Source organism: Malaya genurostris, chromosome 1, assembly GCF_030247185.1.
Source record: "Malaya genurostris strain Urasoe2022 chromosome 1, Malgen_1.1, whole genome shotgun sequence".
Taxonomy (NCBI): domain Eukaryota; kingdom Metazoa; phylum Arthropoda; class Insecta; order Diptera; family Culicidae; genus Malaya; species Malaya genurostris.
Genome location: NC_080570.1, coordinates 66,752,788 through 66,777,058, shown reverse-complemented (window position 1 = coordinate 66,777,058; position 24,271 = coordinate 66,752,788). Strand labels below are relative to the sequence as shown.

Here is a 24,271-nt window from a genome sequence, read left to right as displayed (position 1 = left end):
AATTCCAGAAATGAATAGTAATTAATCAACCTTCACATACTCCGATTTGGCTGAAAATAAGCACTTCGGCATAGCAGTTCGACTCAAGAATTTTCAAAAGAGAATGAATGAGAAACGCCAAATAGTGCAAGTTGGAAAGTCAATGAAGTTTACATAAATAAAAATGGTCAGCATTTAAAAACTTATAGCTCAATCCATTCTATATCGATTAGTACCTACTGTTTGTCCGCATCCGCATGGAATTGAATAAAAAATAACTTGCATTTTCAATAGGAATTTTGGGAAATTTTGATATTTTTACTAAGTCCCAGAAGGTCGATATTTTCAAAAAAAAAATTTTTCGCGATGACACTAAATCTCGACGTTTCATGCAATTCTAAGACTTTTGGCATCAAAAATTTTTTTTCGATTTGATTTTTTTTGTGGAGCTATTAGAAATCCAAGGTATACGAACCAAAGTTCAACTCAAAGACAACATACGACGTGAAATCACAGCCATATCGACCGATACATTGGCCAAAACGATGGACAAAGTTTCATTTAAAAATCAGATAAAGTCAACCCAGATTCTGTCACCTTTTGTGCTGCTAATTTCTAAAAACTTTCTGCATATCACTCGTTTCAAGCCGGACCTTACGACCAATGAAACATCTCTGATCGCGCAATTCTGTGTGCAAACCGCTCAATCGAACATCTACGGGTACATCTGCTACCACTCGAGTTGCGCGGCAATTGTTTATTTGAAATTCATACATTTCTGCGTGTAAACAATAATAACAGCCAGATTTATCTGCACAGACGCATCATGCAGCGCCCACGCGTTACAAGGCAGACGCAATGTTGGGCCAAAGACTCCAACACCTGAGGCGAGATAAATGGCACTCCGGAATACATAAACAGAAACCGTTTGCTCTCACCAAGTGACGTGCACAGCAAATGCGACCCAGGGATAACTTTCTACTGTTCGATTACGAGGTGGCCACGGCGCGGTTCGTGATTACCCCCAGTGCCACGAGAACTGGCACTTCATTAAGCCGATGCCTCGGTAGACATACCGTAAGAGCAGCACCCAGCGAAGTGTACGTGAAGTTCACGGAATCGCACGATCCGGCTGGCAAAGGTGGCCCATATGATTGGATTGTTTGCTTTCTAAACAGCTTTGAAATGTAAATAAAACAAGAAAAAGGCGATTGCTTCGAACGAAGGAAAATATTGTTTCTGTTTGAAAACTGGGAAACGAGCTGTTTCGCAATAGGGTAACATTCGCAGTTCAGTAGAACGGACGCCGGCGCCGGTTCGTATCATGATGAATCAATTTTACGTGCTGCTAAAACGTATAAATAGACTTTATGAGGCGAGTGCCGCAAACGACTGCCGGATGCAGTTCTATCTTTGTGGAGCACATTTTAAATTACTAAATAGAATGAGTTTACAAAGAGATGATCGTGCATAGTTTCTCCCTAATTAGTAGTAATTTCTCTTCTACGAAATCGATGAAATTCGTCAAAACACCTTTATATGATATTTTGAGTGACCATATTATATATAATCAAAAATATATACAATCTTGATCTGATTTAGCCACAGGTAACAGATATCCATAGAACAGATATAAAGGCTTGAACAAAATTTTTCAAAATCCGGTGTATATTTTTAAATTTGCTATACGTTAAAAACAAAGAGTTGTCAAGTTATTGTCATCTATTCAACTATTCGCCGCGATTATTCAAAACGTCCCACTACGTTCCGGAACGATGATGAAGTTCTCCTGCCTGTTATATAAATATTCTAACTAAACCAATTTGAACACTTCTCACGCGAATCCCCTAAGTGTGAAAGACAACCTTATTTCTATGTCGTTTGAATCACACCTGATTTCAATTGAAATAAAACAAAAATAAGCTTATGATTGCACCCACAGCCAAGGATGGCTTTTATCGTATCAAAGAACGTTCACTGGCAACTCTTCAACGAATCAATGCCATCAAAGAGAGTTGGAAATCATCGCAACAACAAAAACCCGGCATGGCTCATTTAACATAGAATCGACACCAGTGCGAGAGCGAATTTCTCTCGATGACATTTCTGAGAATCAAATGTTAGCACTCTGCTGTGGGGATCTTCTCTGATGCAACAAACGGTCGCTTATTCTCGTTTCGCGATCCGATTCTATACAGGCAGTTGATAATTACGATAGAATCATTTTACTATTGCCGATTATTCTAACTATGTGCATATAATCTTTGTATAAGTTGTGTCTATGAAAATGTATGTGAATGCTACACACAAGGGTTTTGAAATATTGCAACCTAGTATGAGAATCATCAAGTTGAATCATCGACTCGATTTTCTGCGATAATTGTCAACTTGCGATTCTCTCTTGGGAAATTCCACACAGCAACGGTCATTATCAGACTGTAATTTTTTTTAAGGGCCGTGAAATACTCAGAGTATGAAGTGGAGCGAAGGAATGTAGAAAAATTCTCTCACGGTTCATGCATTGAGATACTCGAGTTCTTGTAGCATCTTCTACCGGATTGGAAATGTTGTATACAATATAGATAGCAATATAGCAGCTTCTGTCAAATTTTCGGCAATCACCAACACTGCCCGGGTTGGTGGTTCAATGCATAGGGCGCTGGTCGCATGTGTGCATGTGCGGTCGTTTTTTGCGATTTCCTCCTTCAAACGCACCAGTAAGTCAATATAATAATCACTGTTGATCGATTTATCTTTTTCGAGGTAGTCAATGAAAATCACGCCATGCGTATCCTAAAAAACTGACGACATGACTTTGCCAGCTGACTGCTGCGTTTTCGGACGCTTCGGACGGCTTTCGCCAGCTGTGCGCCACTCAGATGACTGCCGCTTCGACTCTGGAGTGTAGTGATGTATCCATGTTTCGTCCATGGTCACGTAACGACGCAAGAAATCTTTTTTGGTGCGAGTAAATAGCGATAAACTGCTTTCTGAATCATCGACTCGTTGCTGTTTTTGTTCCATCGAAAGCAATCGCGGCACCCACTTGGAAAAAACCTTTTTCATGCTCAATTTTCCATGAAGGATAGTAAATACACTTCCATATGATATCTGTGTCATCTCAGCAATCTCACGGAGCTTCACTTTACGATCTTTCATTATAATTTTTGTCACTTCACTCACATTTTCCGGTGTAACGGCTTCCACAGGACTACCCGAGCGTTCCGCGTCATTTGTGTCGGTACGACCACGTTTAAACTCGACGAACCACCGACAAATCGTTGCTTTTGATGGACAAGAGTCCGAATAACATTTTTCAATCCATTGTTTCGCTTGCACGGTGTTTTTACCCATTAAAAAACAAAGTTTTATCAAAACACGAAACTCGGTTTTTTCCATTTTTTAAACAAACTACAAAACGACTTTACTCCTACCTGGTTTCTGGTCGGATCGACATAAAATTTTGACCCGTTTCAAGCAAAGGTTAGTACTCTAGATAGACGTGGTTACTGGTTTACTACGAGCGCCATCTCTGCTTTAGTCTCGGGACTTATTGATACATGTGTTAATTACGGAATAATCCTATATTTTCAAATATTTCTTCAGAAGCTGATGGTTTGAGTCATAGTTCTATGTAAATAGTTAAATAGACGTTGGTACCGTAGTAATCTGAAAAGAAAGTTAACAAAGCTAAAATGTCACCGTTCAATTTTCTCGAAAATGGCTTAACCGATTTCAACAAGCTTAGGTCGTTTGAAAGCTACTATTGGGCCATTAGTTCGAGGATCAAACAGCTGACGAGCTCACTCAAATAGGAGATATAATGGTATAAGTGACGTAAGCGACAAAGCGAGTTGTTTTTTTTACCGATCAATTTTCTCACAAGCTTAGGTTCGTTTGAAAGCTACTATCAACCAAATGAAGTTCTAGTTTGAAGATCAAATAACTAGTTTGAAGATCAAATAACTTCCATTTCCATCAAATAACTTCCATTTCTGATTCCGAAGATATAGAAGTACAAGCGACTTAAAAAGATGGCGTCGAAGAAGAAATTATAAAAAATCAAACAATTTTTCAAGAACTAAAACATTAACCAGAAAATCACATTTAAAAAAGCGTCTCTTCAACTTTTATTTTAAACCTGTTATTGAGATCATCCCATTGATCAACCAATCTTCGCCCAATCTTGAGTCGCATTGGTCTCTCAATTCGTGAAAAATTAATTGTGAAGTCCGATAACCTTCTCGGAATTCTGAAATTGCACTTAAGAAAAAAAAACTCTTTTAAATCCATCTAGTGATGTGATAATACGGTTTTCTTTCCGGTTAAATAATCTCATTAAAATAAGTAAGTTCAGATGGTTATGTCACTTCGACAGTTATATCTCCGGAACCAAAAGTGACAGTTATTCGATTTTGGAACTCGATCATTGACCTAATAGTAGCATTCGATCGAGTCTAAGTTTGCTTAAATCAGTTCCAATAAATTTGAGCGGTAAGAAACTTATTTAAGAGGTTCACACACATATCATCGCATATAATCATACACAAAGGGCAGACCGGGGCTAAACCGCACCAAATTATTTATGTTGACACTGACTTTAGAGTCTTTTATGAAGACGGTTTGATTGTTTCGCGTCAATGTTATGAACGTTTTGCTCTAATTTATAGTAAATTAATTTTGAATGAGTGAAATAAGTAGAATAGCAATATAGATATCAATATTTGGGTATGTTTAAAGAATCCGTTAAAAATTTCAAAACTGAAAATAACCCCACTTTTTTTGTCCGGCTTAGCCCCGTAAAGACAATTCGTTTTTGAGACGCAATACTAATTCTACTTTCCATGTAACCGAAAGAACTCAATCGTGATTGGATTCATCAAGAAATGAACTTTTAACATCACTAAAAAGACCGACATTACAATGCACAAAAATCAAGTATATCTAAAACACCAGAAAATTTAAAAACAAATCCTTTAAAAACGTGCACGTTTTGACACGAACGCAATTGACTCCGAACTGTATTGACTCACCGTCCATCCAGCAAACTGACGTCTGTCTGTCACATGAAAGCGTGTCTGAAGAACCAATTCATGGATCGAAATAATTGCTGGTTTATAAGATACTAACTGAATTACCCGGCGTTGCTCGGAAATGTTTCGTGAAGGGAAGGCCGAAAAAATTCACGAAGTTGTCCTGCTTAGTGAAATACTCTTGTAGTGAAGCATAACTTTGACGGAAACCCGATCGAACAATACTCCGTTCATGTTCAGACTGCGAATGATCAGTATCCCATCTCAGATCTCACAATAATCATAATTTTCATGGTATTCTCGACAAATTGGATCAGTTTTATATTTGCACCCTTTTGTTAGGAACATTTAAAACACCTTTCTCTCTATAAATACCTTCTTAGTAACCTCCGAGTTTCATATCTTTATGTGCTTGTAACGTACTTCTGTACTTCCTCGTCACAATCGATCTACAATACCTTTGGCTTCCATCGATATAATCACTTGCTACTCCCTCCTCTTTATAAAAAATTTATGACATCATGAATTGTTCAAAATTTTCCATCTGTTAATGATTATTTTATAACGAAAAGTTGTTTAACATCATAACTACATTCATACTATAGAATGACGTTTTATATAATTTTTTTACCAAGGTTTTAACCATTTTGGTCGTTCATCGGAGAGGAAAACCTATAGAATAATGATTCAGTTAATACAAATGTTGTTGTAATCCTATTTCCATCACCTTGAGTCGACAGTTTTCTTAATTTACATAATAAAATGCACATTGATTGTATGATTTCGTCAATTCAGATCAATGTTGAGAATACTTGTTTCCCCTTCCTCTTGTGTATATTTTTGTGGAACTCTCTCAGTTGCTAGAAATATACTGTACTCGTAAAGAAGTACCAATTTTTCGTAAAACCCGATCAATTTTCCCTTACACTTTCTATGTTCGGGGCACTTGCTACTCTCTCTCACCTTCAAAATAACCTTATAATCTATTTTGATTTAACTTCCTTTTTGTCAGTGAACTTATTACAGATCTCCTCCATGATTACTCTGAGTAGTGTAGAAAGTATCTGTGCTTTTCAATAAATATTACTACCCACCTTTGGTACATGTGCCAAACTTGGTGGCGATTCGTTTAGTTGTTTCGTAGCTATACTGAGACTTAAATACACTCGCGTTCATAGACAGATAAAGATTATTTTCCCTTAGCTCTTTGAATTCCCCGGCAAAATGGAACCAGATCCTTTGAAATTATTCAAAGAAAAATACGACCTTGAAAATTTTGCCACTTATTTTATAAAAAATGTTTATATTTAATAAAAAAAAATTTATTTTCATAAACCCCTCCTTCAAGTCTAAATGTTGATTCTATTCAAATTTCGAAATTGTCGCTCTCCCCCCATGTTAAGGACACTTCCTACACACTTTCCTCCCTGAAAATGTCCTAATGATCATTTCTGAAGAGCAAGATGTATCTGTGCCAAATTTGATAGCAATCCGTTCAGTAGTTCCGGAGTTGCGTCGTCACAAACATTACATCCCGTTTTTAGAGGGACGTACTACATCCACCCCACACGAATGCACAAAAAGTATCTATGGTCTCCAAAAAGTATCGATTCTCGTCAAATTAAATAATTTTTTTCATTACCCCTGTTGAGGATAGTTTCTACGCTCTCTCCCCCATAAAAATACCCTTTACAACTATCTCTGAAGAGCAAAAAGCAGCTATGCCAAGTGTGATAGCAATCCGCTCACTAGTGTCGTAGTTATGCCGTTACATCCCCCTTTTTTAATGCACTTGCTACATTCACTCCCCATATCTATCATATCTAAAGTGTGGAAAATGTTTGTATGATCTTCAAAAATTATCGATTCTTGTCAAATTTTATGAATTTTTTTTCTTGGCCTCTCCTGTTAATCCAAATTTTATAGCAATTCGTGCAATAGTTCCAGAGTTATGCCGTTACAAACATTGCACTCATTTTTAGAGGCACTTACTACACCCTCTCTTAACAGAATATCCTTATAATCTTATCTAAGGTGTGTAAAAAGTGTCTTCAAAAAGTACCGATTCTCGTCAAATTAGATAATATTTTTAATGACCACCTTTGTTAAGGACACTTGCTACGCTCCCTCCCCCCATGGAAATATTCTTATAACCATATCTGAAGAGCAAGACAATTAGACAATTTTTTTCATGAGCTCCCCCTGTTAAGAACACTTACTACACTTCCTCCCCCCATTAAAATACGCTTATGAACATCTCAGAAGAGCAAGAAGTATCTGTGCCAAGTTTGGTGATTATGGATGATCGCCGAATCACCATTAGAGAAGTTGCTGATGAAGTTGGCATATCAGTTGGCTCATGCCATCATATTTTTTCAAATGTTTTGTGCATGAAACGAATGGCAGCAAAATTCGTTCCAAAACTGCTGAATTTTGATCAAAAAAACAAACGCATTACCATCGCTCAGGAGCTGTTAAACGACGTCAACGACGATCCAAATTTACTTGAAAGGGTCATAACTGGTGATGAAACATGGCTGTACGGTTATGATGTCGAACCAAAAGCACAATCGTCCACGTGGAAGCACCCAACGTCACCAAGACAAAAATCGCCGAGCTCAAAAAAACACGTCTACATCAGCCGCTACAAGACAGAATGTAAACAATGAATACAGCTGAAAATTTCACCATATATTATGGAAACACAATAAAAAAAAATTTTGACCACCGGACTCTCCAGACGCGCGCAATTAAAAAATTCCGGGAACTTTTTGAACAGACCTCGTATGTTATCGTTTGGAAGTTATTTCCATTATTGTTAGAAAACGGAGATTTTTTACGGGATGGAAAAATAGTTCGGGACTATTTCTCACCAGCGAGCTTTTCGCACTTCAATAAAAAATGAGTGAACATGAAACAAAGAAATAAACAAACATTTTAGTAAATAAGCATATAAATGCAGTTACGCAAATCACAAAGCCGGCAGCAGGAGGAACAGAAAAAATAACATTATTCCTAGATTAATATGATTTATTAGCATTTTATCACGATCCGAGTCCTCGTGTTGCTAAACACTACCCGTGACGGCCAACATGTCAGCATACCTCCACGAACTAGTACCTACATAGCAGATGTCGTTGCACACCAAAGGCGTTCCTTGCTTGCCAACAAGGAATGTTTTCAAAAATTTTCATTCCTTGCTCCCTACCGCAATCGTCACGCCCGGATGTAACCGAAGTTGGGCGTGACTGGAATGTGTTAATTTTACCACAGTCCCTGTTCTCGGTCAACACAAACAAATATATTCACCCGGCATCGTGGGGGGCTCCGTCAAACGGTTCGTCCACAAGAGGCTTTGGGAGGTGATTTTCTGCATGAACAGAAGCTGACGGACGGGAACGAGTGAAATGCACAGCAGGATTCACACGGCCAAACGGGATGGAGCTCCCGACTTCATCAGCCAAATTCAAACAGGTCGTTCACAGAAACGTTGAACATGACCGGAATTCGGATTGGCCGAACCAATCTGAATGGATGATAATGACGTTTGCTGGGATTTTTTTTCCCTACTACTACCTGTTCGTCTTAATTACTCATAGTATTGTGTTTCGCATGACAGAAAAAGGAATAATAACTAGGAATATTGAAAACAGTACTAGTTTTAAATTTGACGTTTGAATTTTGTGCTTCAATAACAACAATTGTACGGGTAAACTTAGGGTGCAATGAATATTATTTATGACGTGCACTCTCATAGTAAAAGAACGTAAAAAAATTTCTTGGGAAGCAAAATGAACCATTAAAATTGGCGAAATGGTAACGCGTATTCACGGAATGCATAAGAACGCAGGTCCGAGTCCTGTCTTTGATCGTATCTTTTTCAAAAAATCATATTTTCAGTTACGCTTTCATTCATTTGGCTTCTCCAAAATATGTTTCCACTCAGTCATTGCAAAAACTGTTACACTATCACTCAAAATAACTGTTTCGATCAATTACTTTACTATAAGTTTCTTGCTACTACTTCCGATGATGCCAGCTCCTTTACTTTGAATTTTGAACGTTAATAAAGGAACTGAATTCAGTTCCAAAATCTAGCTTCAGAATCCAAGTCCCGAATTTAATTCCAACATGCAGGTTCTGAATTCTGGAAATGCATTCTGAATCTGAATTCAGGAATTAAATTCTAGTTTAGAAGTCAGTTCTAAAATCTGGGTGTAGAGTCCAGATCTAAAATTGATGTTCTAAATTTTCTTAATGAATTCTGGAATTGGAATCCTAAGTTCGAATTACTGATTCGAATACCGAACATAGTTCAAGAATCAGTATTTAGTTCCAGAGTTCTATACCTGCAACCTAGAACTAAATTCTGAAACTGAGATCTGAAACTATAAGGTGTACAACTTTGCTTCCGTCGTTTTCCGATAGCCGGCTGAGGCTGGTCAAAATACATAGATGATAATGCCTTTAAAGTGAGTGTGTACAGTGCCTAACGAATTGCCATCGCCTTTTCAGTGACAGTTGTTGTTATTATTCACGCTCGAAAATGTCTGTTCATGTGCCCAATTCTCGCCATTTGCGGGAAGTTTTACTTTTCTGTTACGATTCGAAAAAAAAATGCAGCTGAAGCGCATCGAATGCTCTTAGAAACTTACGGTGATGCTACTCTGAGTAAAAGAACGTGTCGGGAGTGGTTTCAACGTTTTAAAAATGGTGATTTCGATGTCGAAGACAAACATGGTGGTGGAAGAGAAAAAACCTTTAAAGATGAACTAGAAGCATTGCTTGATGAAGAGTCGTGCCAAACCCAAGAAGAGCTTGCCGAATCGTTGGGAGTGAGTCAGCAAGCCATTTCAAAACGTCTCAAGGCCCTGGGCATGATTCAGAAAGAAGGAAACTGGGTGCCGTACGAGTTGAAAACGAGGGACATTGAGCGCCGTCTATTAGTATGTGAGCAACTGCTTCAACGATAAAATCGTAAGGAGTTTTTACATCGATGAAAAGTGGATTTGATACGATAATCCTAAACGCAGAAAATCATGGGAAAAGCCCGGGCATGCTACTTCGTCGAAGGCAAAACCGAACATTCACGGCGCCACGGATTTGTATTTGGTGGGATCAGCTCGGTATGATTTACTACGAGCTCTTAAAACCGGGTGAAACCATCACAGGAGACCGCTACCGAACGCAACTGATGCGCCTTAGTCGCGCGCTAAAAGAAAAGCGGCCACATTTTTATTTATTTGTCGTCAATCAAAAGTAGACCATGAGCATATTTACAATAATCGTCTTAAATTAGTAAACTATTCTAAATAGATCACTAAATAATGTATAATTTATTATGAGTTAAATAATTATAATTGGCTTACCGAATAGAACTGAAATATTGCTTTATTTTGTTTTTTGACATAGTGAAATCGACTGCTTCTGAGTGCTTGTTGTATACAGCCATCAATTGATTTATTGGCCCCTTTTTTGCATAGTTTGTTCGCTGGTGGTTTGTAATAAAAATATTTCGATTTCTTAAAGGCCGAGATGGTATGTAAAAATTTAGTTCGGACAGGAGTTGACTGGAATCTACGCGATTCGAGACAATGTCATTTACAAATGAGACCATTGAAAATTCTCTGCGTTCTTTTAATGTTTGAATACTGATCAGCATACAGCGGGCTTTATATGACGGAAGAGGAAGTCTTGTCCAACCTAATTTACGAAGTGCAAATAACAAAAATTGTTTTTGAACTGATTGAATCTTCCCATGTGATTAAGTAAGGTTACCAAACTAAGCTACAGTATTCTAGTACTGACCGAACATAGGCAATGTATAATGTTTTAATTGTATACGGATCGTGAAAACAGTAACAAAATCGTTTTATGAATCCTAGCATGTTATTGGCTCTGTTTATGATTGTATTATAATGGTCAACAAAAGTCATTTTAGAATCTAGTATTATTCCTAAGTACCTAATTATTTCGCGTTTTTGAACTGTTTGACTTCCAAGAGTAAGTATCAAGTCAGGTGTATTTCGTTTTTTACTGAATGTTATTCTACTGCATTTTTTCACATTTAGTTGAAGAAGACTTTTGTTACACCATGTATAAAAAGAAAGAATTTCTTCTTGATAAATCTTGGCATCCTCACTTTTCTCTATTTCTAAAAATAGTTTTATATCGTCTGCGTATATTAGAATTTTTATTTTTTTTAAAAGAAAGGAAATGTCGTTAACAAACAAGATAAATAAAAGAGGGCCTAAATGAGATCCCTGGGAGACCCCGGAACTGACGTGAATGGGGCTCGACTTTTTACCCTTAAATTTTACAATTTGTTGACGATTTTTTAGATAAGATTCCAACCATTCAAGAAGACCTGGTAAAATACCCAATTTCTGTAATTTGAACATAAGCATGGGTATGTCAACACGATCGAATGCTTTGCTGAAATCTGTAAAAAGAGCTTCAATGTAATTTCCCTTGTCCATAGCGGTCAGGGTATAGTGGACGAATTCAAGCAAATTAGTAGTAGTGGAACGTCCTTTGAAAAATCCATGTCGCATGTGAGTAATTCTATTTTTTATTTGATTAAACAGTTTGTCATTAACGATCGCTTCAAAGAGCTTCAGAATGCAAGAAAGAATAGCAATCCTGCGATAGTTGCATATGTCTGCTTTTTTCCCATTTTTGAAAATTGGTATAAGGAAAGAGTTTTTCCACGTATCTGGAAAAACTCCAGACTGAAGCGAATTATTAAAAAGCCAGCACAAAGGGGTCGCAAGATCTAATGCTAATTTTTTTATAAATATGGGTGGAATCCCATCAGGTCCGGTACTTTTAGAGACATCCAATTTGTTTAGGGCATCTATTATGTCTAGCACTTCGATTTGATTTACATTAATATCTTCAGTAAACTCTGGAAAGAAATTAAAATATTCACGATCGCGGTCATCTTCAGAAAACTTCGTGTAGATTTGTTGAAAAAATTTAGCGAAAAGATTACAAATTTCTTGTGAGTTATTGCCAATGTTTTCCTGTAGATACATTCTTGACGGAAAGTTTTCTGATTTCAGTTTGTTTCTAACATAACTAAAGAATTTTTTTGGGCAAGACTTTATTTCCTGTTCAGTTCTTGAGTTATACTCTATAAATGCAGTATCAATTGCTAAACTTAGATGGTCACAGATGTGTATGTAATTCGATAAATTGTCACTATTATTTTCTCTTTTGTACTTTTTATGAGCTTTTTGTTTTCGATTTCTTAGGTTTCTAATATGCTCGGTATACCAAACAGGATACTTTGAATTATTTTGTCGCCTAATTTTCTTTAATGGGACATGTTCATTTATTATGTCGTACAGCCGTGCGTAGAAAATATCGACTGAAATTTCGACATTTCCTTCGTTTCTAAGGAGTTCTTGCCAATCTATTTCTCGTAGCTTACGACTAATACTATCATAATTTGCTGATTGGTAATCGAAAATCTCCTCATACTCGTAGTCGTCGGGTCTATTAATCTGATGTATAAATATTGAGAATTCGATTGCTGTATGAAAAGCTTCATTTTTCCACAATGGAGTTGGTGATTCTATTACACAAAAATCATCGTGAATATTAGTAAATAAAAAATCTAAATAACAGTTTTGCTGATTTTTTACATGATTAATTTGATTAAGACCTAAACCGGATATTTTGTCGAATAAGTAATGAAGTTTTTCATTCTCCCCAACGAGAGTTAGTAAAATGCTATCATTTTCAGCGTCTTGAATAAAGTCGATATTGCGCTGATTAAAGTCTCCATATATATGAACTTTAACTTCCGATGGAAGCTTAGTAATTATTTCATCAGCAACATGCAGAATCTTTTCATATGTGGCTTTTTGGGCATTGTTAGGAGGAAAATATACTGAAACAAAAATATGTGTTTCACCTGCTAAATGAATTCTTACCCATACGTGTTCAAATTCTTTAAATTTCGTAGTGGTTATCATTTCGGCGTCAAATTCTGCTAAAACAGCAATAAGAACACCTCCCCCCGATTTTTTATCAGATATATGGAGCTCACGATTGTTTCTAAAAACGTTGTAAATGTTTCCGAAGACTTCGATGCTGTTAACGCTATCATCCCAACTAGTTTCGGTTGCTAGAATAATTCCATACGAACACCCTAAAACATTTTTATGGATTTCATTAATCTTAAGTGCGCTCTTCATACGGTTAAAATTTTGACAATATGCTACGATTGCTGTCGACGACGCTAGATGAGGAGATCTTATTAAACATGATTGTTGACTTATGATAATATTGTCATTATTCTCTTCTTCTGGGTAATGCGTCAAAATTTCCGAAAACACGAATGTTGAGCACGACACGCCACGCACGTATCAGTTGACGAACATTCAGCAGAAATTTGATTCGGCATCGTTCGTTGCAGGTTGTGCTCTCGATAAGGATTAATCGTCGGTCCTCTTTGAAAATTAATTGTAAGTCTGTAATTTGTTGGTGGTCCCGAAAATCGATCCTTAGCTGCAGCAAGAAGTATTCTATCAGGTGGAAGATTATTTCGGCTGTTGTTGTAGTTGTTGTTATTATAGTTATTGCAATTATTATTCATGTTGTGACTAATAATGTTATTACAATATCGTTTTGTAGATGAATGATGCGTTGAAAGAATATTGGATCTGTTATTGTGATTCTTTGTTGAATTTCGCTTTTTGCGCCTTCTTGACAAAGTCATCCTCCAACACGACAATGCTTGGCCTCGCAAAAGTATTCAAAAAGTACCAGAAAACGCTGCAATGGGAAGTCTTGCCCACCCGCCGTATTCCCCAGATGTCGCCCCTTTTGACTTCCACCTATTCCGTTCGATCAGATCAACATTTTCAATGGATTGCTCCATGGATAGCGTAAAAAGAGGACTCGTTTTTTCGAGCCGGGATCCGGACAATACTTTGAATAATACATCTGTAAGCACTTTTTCGCATTAAAGCTTTTAATTTTGAAAAAAAAACAGCGGAAGCAAATTTGCACACCTGATAAATTCTAAACCTGAAATTAAGTTCAAAATTCAGCAGGACCAGAATCTAGGTTCTGTGTTCAATTTTAGAATTCAGTTCTAAAATAAAATACAAAATTCAGTTCCCGAATCCAGGTCCAGTATTTAGAAACTGAATGGGATTACTGATAATCTGTTGTTGCTGCTGCTAGTTGAAAGTGACTGCTCGCCACGACGTTTGATAGGCGAATGAGAGCACAACCTGAACATTTGAGGCAACATTCAGGCACAGAAGATTGTATGAGACCAAGACGTCCAGTTCCGTCCTTAGCACAAGAAGAAATGATTTATACTCGTCCAGCTGAACATCGGGACTGATATGTGCCTGAATACCTCAAAACTGTCGTCGCAGGAACGAGAAAGGCAATCAAGCGTGTTGGGTTTTCTTCATTACTTCCAAAAGTTTGAGAAAACCTTATTTTTTTGACGCAGTCTGCCTGGGTTCGATTCTCAAGGCTAAAACCTGTGTAATCAAAACAAAAAAAAACTTCACGCCTGCATAGCGATTTACGTTGAACGATTAAGTCGCTCTAGAAACTGCAAACGCGCTGAAGAATCGAAGACGAACCCAAAAATCAAGTAGTCTAGAACCAATCGAAACGACCTAGAAGTAGTAGTGAAAGCACTTCTCACAAAATAACACTATTCTTGTGTGGTATCAAGTAGGATGGAACGCTGGATTCTGGTTCACTGATAGCAGAAGTCGACGACAGTTTCCTTCCACCGGCTGTCTTACAAACAAATTAATATAGTCACACCCACCGTCACCGTCAACGTACGCTCATAAATATGCTCATTGCATCGAAACGGGTTGAAAAGTCTCGTTTCAAAGTGCAGAGCAAATCCCGTTTTGTACGAGAAAGAAAAAAAAAATAATTAGAGCTGTCATTTCATGTTACACAAGTTTTAGTATGTAAATGAGCACAACTGACCTAAAATAATATTCACTACAATGCTGTTGGTGATCACAAATCATGTGAAGTTTTTCTCTCTCTCATTTATGCACCTTTTTGCATAACTGTGACAGACGTGACACAAGAGTTTCCGCTGGAACCCATTTTGGTTGGGATTTAAAATTCCAACTATTTGGAGATTTAAAACAACTGATGATGATAAAATTGGTTTCCACCCGGACGAATACTACTAACTTGACTTCTGACAGAGCGGCGGAAAAACAAATTTCAAAAAAAAATGTTGAATTGGATTTTTGGGTGAAACGGGTGTCTGCCCGTGACAGTGCTCTATATATGTAACATCATCTACTGCTGTCAGCCTGTGAAAGAGGCGGCAGGGTTTCGCTTTGTCGCTTGTTCCAATCTACGATAAGAGAGTGAGCTAAGCCAAACGGTACGAAAGCATGTTGCCTTGGTGGTCGTGGTATATGCCAGTATACAATTTCTCATCGGAAGAAGCAAATTCGCGCTGGAATAATATTTGCTGCAGCTTTTCCTACCCGAACAAGAATACTGTAGTAAGCGACTGGTCTGGCACTGAGCCATTGTATATAAAGCTTCCGGAACATTGGAGCGTAATGCAAAATGTTAATTTATGCCAAAATGCCTGTTGCTTTTGAAAGAATTTTTTCACAACATGCCTTTCCTAATTCTAGTTTGCATTGCGGAAAATTTCAGAAATCATGTCGAAGATGAGTTAAATGGCTTACAGTTATTTACACGGTTACGATTTAGTCTCGCAAAATTAATTTTCCAAACTTACCTTTCGAAAAGCTTTCCTAAAGTTCTCGGACAAAAATGCGTACAACAGCGGATTGATGCAGGAACTCGTGTACGCCAGTACGTGGGATATAATTTGAAGTGATATTTTGAAGTACGTATCCGATACAAAAACTCCCACACTCTTAAGCACCAGTATGACCTGAAAGTGTAGTAAATAGAGAAAAGAAACAATCTTCAAATAAACGGAGCACGAATGTTTGTTCAACAAGTGTAAGTAATTACAACGTATATCCCGCACTCCACCGCCGCCCGCTCCCACATCAGTGGGCCGCGTTTGCGCTGGATACTTTCATAAAGGATTTCCAGTTAACGAGCCGACAAAGCACGCGTTAATGCGTTAATATCATGCCGTTGATATATTATACGAGCTGCAGGTGTGATTCTCATCTCGATATTATGTAGCAGATCCTTCTGGTTTTGTTACTAACGGAAAATTTATGGTGCACCCCTGGGTCATGTTTGCGTTCACAGTTCAACGGGCGCTTCATATTAATAAACAGTGCGGAGCGTGGGCCGGGGAAATAATTATCTACAAAATAAAAACCTCGGGGGAGTAATTTGCAAGCGCAAAGAAAAATAGTATCTCTTTTCGACGAGATGTAAGCGGACTTGCTACAACAAAAAAAAGAGAGTATGCAGATTAAAATTATTTCACTCGGCAAACGGAGTGATCGTGTTTGACGGACTGAGATTTAATTAAAATCTTCTGTAGGATTCACTGCTTCCTTCTCCGCTCACTCTATTAAGGTCATTCAAACTCAATCAGCACCACCCGGTGGTTTTCAATAGCTTCCTGGATTTACTTTGTAAGTATGTTTCAAGATAATGAGAGGTTGTGGAATTTTCAGAAGCTCGTTAGTTTGTAGAATCGAATAAGTTTGACTATATAATGTCTATAGCATTGTTTGTAAATTTACCGGTTTCCGGCTTTGATTATGAGAGCTACTATGAATCACTATTTTGTTTGGATTCTTAAAAAAATACAATTCGAATCAAAATAAAATGTTGTTATCGGTAATTATTTACTTCGGTGCCAGTTTCATATCGATTTAGAATTTTACGAATGTTGCATTGGTCATGCTTTAAAAAATTAAGATTTTTTATTGTGTAACACATTTTTGTTTTCTATATAGGGGTGCAAACTAGAAACTCAAGAAAAATACACGTAGAAATGTGGTCAGGTTTTGAACAATTACTGCTCAGTCAATTTTGTATCAATTATTAATATCATGTCACCATATGATTGGAAATATTCCTACGTATTGATTTGAATGTTCATAGCCATGTATATTTTAATTGTATATCATATATTTAATTGTATATCATTGAAATGTTGAATAATAGCTAGCTTGTCTGCAAAAAATCTCCGGCATACCGGATTTCCCTGCCATAGTCGACGGTTTTGAAGGAGTAAGCGATATATCAAAGGGAAAGCAGCGCTCTGATTGGTCAATCGATGCAAAAGCGAAGCTGTTGGAAGCACGCGAAGCTATAAATAGAGGCTAAATTATAGCTAACATTTCAGTCCTACACGTAGCTTGCTAGAGGTAGGTTGTGGCTAGACAGCAAGACAAAAAGTGCCATAAAACGATTTGAAGCTTTAAATACTATGCCCTGATCTTGTGTCATGCAAGATTAGATAAAATCCCATGTTATGTCGTTTCGCCTGAGAAATTGACAACTACCCCAGGGTAAATTTTGAGTGCATAATATTAATTTCTTATTTATATAAGATGAACTCGATTGATAATGAGAAAAAGTTTATCGCATCAACCGAAATCGCAGAATGGTAGTAATGGTAGAGAAACGCTATAAAAATAACTACTTGTACACAAAACTTGAGCACAAGATTGGCGAAAAGAAGCTTAAATATCGATATCTGTATCGCAAGCATGTACAAAGATATAATTGCATACATTTATGCTATTGATGTAATTTCGTCGGCTAAAAAACAAATACAAATCATGACAAATATAGTCTATATTCTGGCCTCGCGTGTTCGGTGTTGGTTCATAATAGAGACTAAGCAGACGCTCGTGCATTTGCGGATTCAAAAGTGTGACGATTAATTGAAAATGTCGATCGTTAGAAATTTTGGTTGCCTTGTTCCATATCAATGGCTCGAACAACCCTATGGGGCTGATCCTTGTAGTTTTTGAATGACGATGGACACGGACTTTCAAAACCTGCTTTCGAGAAAAATGCGTTCAAAGTTTTATGTCTATAAAATCAATGGAAACAATTTATTACTCAAGGTAGCCCGTAGGGTCTAACATTTTTATAACATCATATTTTTTCTTTTGTATTCTTTTATAATGATCCATTTCAAGAATGTTTTGTCAAGTTTTTAAGTCGTTCGAAGCAGAAATCTTGGACCTGTGTGCCGAGTTCTTATCACAGACTAACAGACATGACAGTATGAGTAAATTCTTATAAAAATAATTTTTCGTGATGCACTAGTTCCACCTATATTGTACTGCGCGAACTATTTACTATCTGTACACCCCTTGTGTTATGTACAAATTTTTTTACTAGTTGGTTTCCCCTCGTTTGTCAACACCGATCAGCTGTTTGCAGGGATGCCTGATTTCATCAAAATATTTGAAAATGAATCGTCACAATAAATTATTGGATTACGTTAATAATATATTTAACTTTTTCGCGATGTTGGAAGGTAACCATTTATTTGACTCAACGTTGTTCATCTAGACTATTTTTTATTGTGTTGGTAGTTTTCACCCGAAATTAAGTGGCGGCAGACCAGAAGCAAGTAAATATTGTAACAAAACGGGTTCGATTTTGTATTGCGTTGGAGGATGAGAAGTAGGCACAATTATGTATATAGTTTTGGCAATATGTATTAAATCTGTATCCTGCATGAAATTCGCATGGACGTATACAAATCAATACATTACAGGTAATTCTGTATGAATGGCAACTCTGTTGGTAAATGAAAAAAATAAACACAGTCTAGATGACAGACAGGATGTTTTTGATAGGGTAACGTGGCGCCATCATGACACATGTGAGTACTGTCCCAAATAAAGGAATATTCGAAATGACCGTTAAAATGATTGAAGAATCTAATTTGAGTGTCCTGTCTGTTAGTCTGTGCTCTTATCTCTTCGCACGAAGGCACAAATCTCCAAATATCAAGGGGAACGTGCCATTTGAGCCAATTTGTTCTGATTCCTGATAGTACCAACTTTCAAAAGATACGTGTATAAATTTGACAGCTGTCTGATTATTAGTTTGCGAGATATTGCATTTTGAGTGAAGCTACTTTTGTTATTGTGAAAAAAATGAAAAAAAAAGGAATTTCGTGTGTTGATGAAACACTGCTTTTTGATGAAAAAAAGTGCCGCCGATACCAAAAAACGGCTTGATGAGTGTTAAGCGCTATCCACACTAGGCCGTGACGTATCCGGAACGGGACCGCAACGTGCCGGGATTTATTTGTAAAATATTCACATCATACCGTGCACTTTCCGCGTCGCTACCGTTGCTATTAGTAACATACACAATCGTTGAATTTGATGTGCTTCTGTTCCTCACGAAAATGGCTCATTTTTTCAACGAAGAATTGGCTATAATTGCAATTGCTCTGAATGACGAAGATAATCAGCAGTTTAAATACAAACAAAATAAAGAAAGAATACTTGGATGCACGAACTTTGGCGAAAAAGAGCAGTTGAGGGTGAATTCATCACCTTATATAACCAGCTTGTGAATGACGAGATCAAGGAATATTTCCGAATGTCAGAAGCTTGTTTCAACTCGCTGTTGAGTAAAATTCATCCGTGTCTTAAAAAGCATGACACTACATTCCGATTAGCATGACACTACATTCCGACTCTCCGAGAGAGGCTGGCAGTGTATTTAAGATATTTTCATTGATTTGTTAAGAAGATTTCTTTGTAAATGTCAAGAAAACTCCAACCAAAAATTGTATAACGATCATTGAGATGGCTTATAGTTTGTGTTCGTCTCATGATTTCAGATATTTATCAACAGGAGACACGCAAAAAACCATAGCATTTAGTTACAGACTTGGGCTGTCTACCAGATTGTTCACAAGATATGTCGTGTAGTTACCGAAAAATTAATCGACGATGCAATGCCGAAACCAACAGAAGATATGTGAAAGAAGATTGCTAACGATTTTTGTGGTATCTTGGAGCCTTGGATGGAAACATGTGACAATTCCAGTCCCTGCCAATAGTAACTTTGAGTCAACGCATGCTTTGGCCGTGCTTCGGACGTGTATCGATACAGACACGGGTACGACACGGTCTAGTGAGAATATTCACATGGAGCTGCATTAAACAAATTTGAAGTGTACAGTCGGTGTTGAACAGTCGTTCGCACCGCACGCGTATAGCTCTTGGCTCCTGGAATTTTTTTTTTCTGGCTACCTAGAGTTTCATTGATTCAAGGCTTCAGTCTTTTTCAAGGCTACCTGAATCACTAACTAAGTGACTAAGTGATACAAAGAGTGATATGAGAGTGACTAAGTGATACAAAGAGTGACTAAGAAATTAATCAGCCTTTTTTAAGGCTAGCTAGGGGTCTAATCGAAGACTAATTTAGCCTAGTTAATTTAATTTAAAATTTCAAAAATGCCTGCGTCCAACCGGAAAGGCAACAAGCCTAAGGCTAAAAATAATTCAATACGAAATAAATCACAATCCGTTATTCAACATTTTTCTAACAACATTCACGATCTTATAGAATCTGAATGTAAAAATAAAAGACAACGGACGGATTTCCCTTCCGTTGATCCTATGCCGTCTAACAATATTTACGAGATTCTTCCTGAATCCGATTGTAGCGACATAGAAGAAAGTTCTTCAAAAATTCCCAAAATGGACGCTTGTCGTTCTGGGAAGAAACATCAATCTATGCCACCAGTGACGGTGATGATTTCCGACTTCAAAGCATTCCGTACTGAGCTTTCTACTTTTCTCCCGGAAGTAAAAGTCTCATTTCAAATCGGACGAAGAGGAGAATGTCGAGTCTTGGTGGATGGATTGGAAGATTACGAACGTCTTATTCGATATTTGTCAGAGAAACTTCATAAATTTTATTCATATGATATAAAATCAGACAGACCCTTCAAGGCTGTCTTGAAAGGATTATCAAATGATCAAAGTATTGATGAAATTAAAAATGAACTAAAAGAATTGCTTGGTTTTGCCCCTTCCCAAGTAATACTTATGAAAAAAAGAGCGAATGGTACTTCTAAACCACGCTCTGGAATTTCCCATGAACTTTACCTAATACACTTCAATCGAAGTGATGTAAACAATTTGAAAATTTTAGAAAAAGTACGTTTCATTTCCCACATTAAAATTCATTGGGAACATTATAAACGGCATAATCGTATTGCAAACTTAACGCAATGTCGTCGTTGCCAAGGCTTCGGTCATGGAACCAAAAATTGTCATATGGATATACGGTGTTTGAATTGTGGTAAATCGCATTCGAAAGACGTTTGTCCAATGAATGAAACCACTGATGAATTTTCATGTTCAAATTGCAATGGAAATCATAAATCCAATTTTTTGAAATGTCCTGTCAGGGATAAAATATTAAACGCTCGTTCGCTTCGACAACAAGTCAAATCAACGACCTTAAATTTACAGAACATACCTGAAAATCAGAAAACCGTTACAGGTGCCACGCCTAATTCTTTTAAGGCACTGATTTCTTCTAAACAAAAAACAGGTACGCCTGCCAATTCGTCTTCTAACGAAAACAATTTATTGACAGGTAGATCGACCTCGTCATCATCTTCTTCTAATGTCAGTTATGCTGGTATATTAGGTAGAAATCTATCACCTATTTCTTCTAATGTAAATAATCAAAACACAGGACCGCCTTGCAGTTCTTCTTCTAACGAAAACAATTTATTAATAGGTAGACCGACCAAATCATCTTCTTCTAATGGCAGTCTACCTACAAATATTCCTTCAATACCATTCGCTTCTTTAAATGAAGTCGATTTAGGCGATATAACTGAAAATAAAATGATCTACCTACAAGATCAACTTTTTCAAATGATCATCCAAATGAATTCGACTTCATCACTTTTTGAAGCATTTCAAATCGGATGGAAACTTGCAAATAATATTATAATGAATTTAAAATTTAACAGTGATGTTAAATAATTATTTGAATATTTTAAATTGGAATGCTCGATCTTTGAAATCGAGTGAAGATGAATTTTATAATTTTCTCAAAGTTCACAAAATTCATATTGCCATTGTGACAGAAACTTTTCTTAAACCAAATGTAAAATTGAAAAGTAATCCACATTATGTGGTTCATCGATTTGACAGGTTTACTGGAATGGGTGGTGGAGTTGCCATTTTTGTCCAACGGCAAATTAAACATCGAATTTTACCTTCTTTCAATACTAAAGTTATTGAAAGCTTGGGAATCGAAGTTGAAACCATTCATGGAATTTATTTCATCGCTGGAGCATATTTGCCATTCCAATGCACCGGCGAACAATTAAATTTCTTTAAAGGCGATTTGCAAAAACTTACAAGATATCGATCGAAATTTTTCGTAATAGGGGACTTAAATGCTAAGCATGTCCAGTGGAATTGTAGGCAAAATAACAGTAATGGTAAAATACTTCATAATCAACTCTCAGCTGGTTACTTCACAGTTATTCATCCCAGTAATCCTACTTGTTTCTCTTCCGTGAAAAACCCGTCTACAATTGATCTGGTTCTAACAGATCAAAGTCACATTTGTAGTGAACCGATTACTCATGCTGACTTTGACTCAGATCATCTTCCTGTAACATTCAGACTTTCCAACGAAGCCATAATTAATCCAATTAGTTATATTTTCAACTATCATAGAGCCAATTGGTTGGATTACAGATCTCACATTGAAAATCATGTGGATGATGAAACTATTTTAGAAAATTCTGCGGACATCGACACAGCAATTGATAATTTGAATCATTATATTATCGAAGCTAGAAATCTTTCAGTTCCCAAAGCTCAAACTAAATTAAATTCTCCTATCATCGATGACAATCTTCAACTGCTCATTCGGTTGAAGAATGTTCGTCGACGACAATATCAACGTTCTCGTGATCCTGCTATGAAAAACATAGTTAAGGATTTACAAAAAGAAATTAAACATAGATTTACTCTTTTGCGAAATGAAAATTTCGCTAAAGAAGTTGAACAAATTAAACCATATTCTAAACCTTTCTGGAAACTTTCTAAGATTCTTAAGAAACCTCAGAAACCAATTCCTGCTCTCAAGGAAGGAAATCAAATACTTCTTACAAATGGTGAAAAAGCTCAAAAGCTAGCTCAGCAGTTCGAGAGTGTCCACAATTTTAATTTAAACGTTGTGAGTCCTATTGAAAATGAAGTCTCACTGAAGTATGATCATATTTCAACCCAAGTGTTATCACACGATGACATTATTGGGACGAATTTTGATGAAATTAAATCAATTATTAGGAAACTCAAAAACATGAAGGCTCCTGGTAATGATGGAATTTTTAATATTCTTATTAAAAATCTTCCCGATGTTGCCTTGAGACTCCTGGTTAAAATTTTCAACAAGTGTTTTTCATTAGCTTACTTCCCAAAAAGATGGAAAAACGCTAAAGTAATTCCTATCCTAAAACCTGATAAAAACCCAGCAGAAACATCAAGCTATCGCCCAATTAGCTTACTTTCTTCTATCAGTAAACTTTTTGAAAAAATTATCTTGTTGAGAATGATGACTCATATAAATGAGAATTCAATTTTTTTACCAGAGCAGTTTGGATTTCGTCATGAACATTCAACTACTCATCAACTTGTAAGAGTTACGAACATGATAAAAACAAATAAATCTTCTGGGTTATCCACTGGAGTTGCTCTTCTAGACATAGAAAAAGCATTCGACAGTGTTTGGCACAAAGGTTTAATAGCAAAAATGTCTGATTTCCAGTTTCCTATTTATTTGATCAAAATGATTCAAAATTATTTAACTGATCGTACTCTTCAGGTTAGCTATCAGAATTGTAAATCTGAATTGCTACCCGTACGAGCCGGTGTTCCGCAGGGTTCGAGTGTAGCTCCAATCTTGTATAATATTTTCACTTCTGATCTTCCAAATCTACCCGTTGGTTGTCAGAAATCGCTATTCTGTGACGACACAAGTCTGTTAGCCACAGGTAGAAATCTAAGAGTGATCTGCAGTCGCCTACAAAGAAGTTTAAATATTTTCAGTGATTATCTGTCAAAATGGAAAATTAAACCAAATGCAGCAAAAACGCAATTAATTATCTTTCCTCACAAGCCAAGAGCTTCTTTTCTTAAACCAAACAATAATCACATTCTCAAATTGAATGGCTTGGAATTGACATGGTCTGATCAAGCTAAATACTTAGGTTTAACGTATGACAAAAAACTCACTTTCAAGGATCACATTGAAGGAATCCAGGCAAAGTGTAA

At 36.8% G+C, this 24,271-nt stretch overlaps 1 protein-coding gene across 1 annotated transcript in view; it reads right to left on the bottom strand.

Annotated features, from left to right (window-relative positions):
- LOC131440355 (allatostatin-A receptor-like) overlaps window positions 1–24,271 on the bottom strand; it is a 213,093-nt gene that overhangs the window by 146,408 nt on the left and 42,414 nt on the right. Inside the window, exon 2 of the mRNA XM_058611602.1 lies at window positions 15,775–15,933. Coding sequence (XP_058467585.1) covers window positions 15,775–15,933 — 159 coding nt within the window. The remainder of the gene's footprint in view (window positions 1–15,774; window positions 15,934–24,271) is intronic.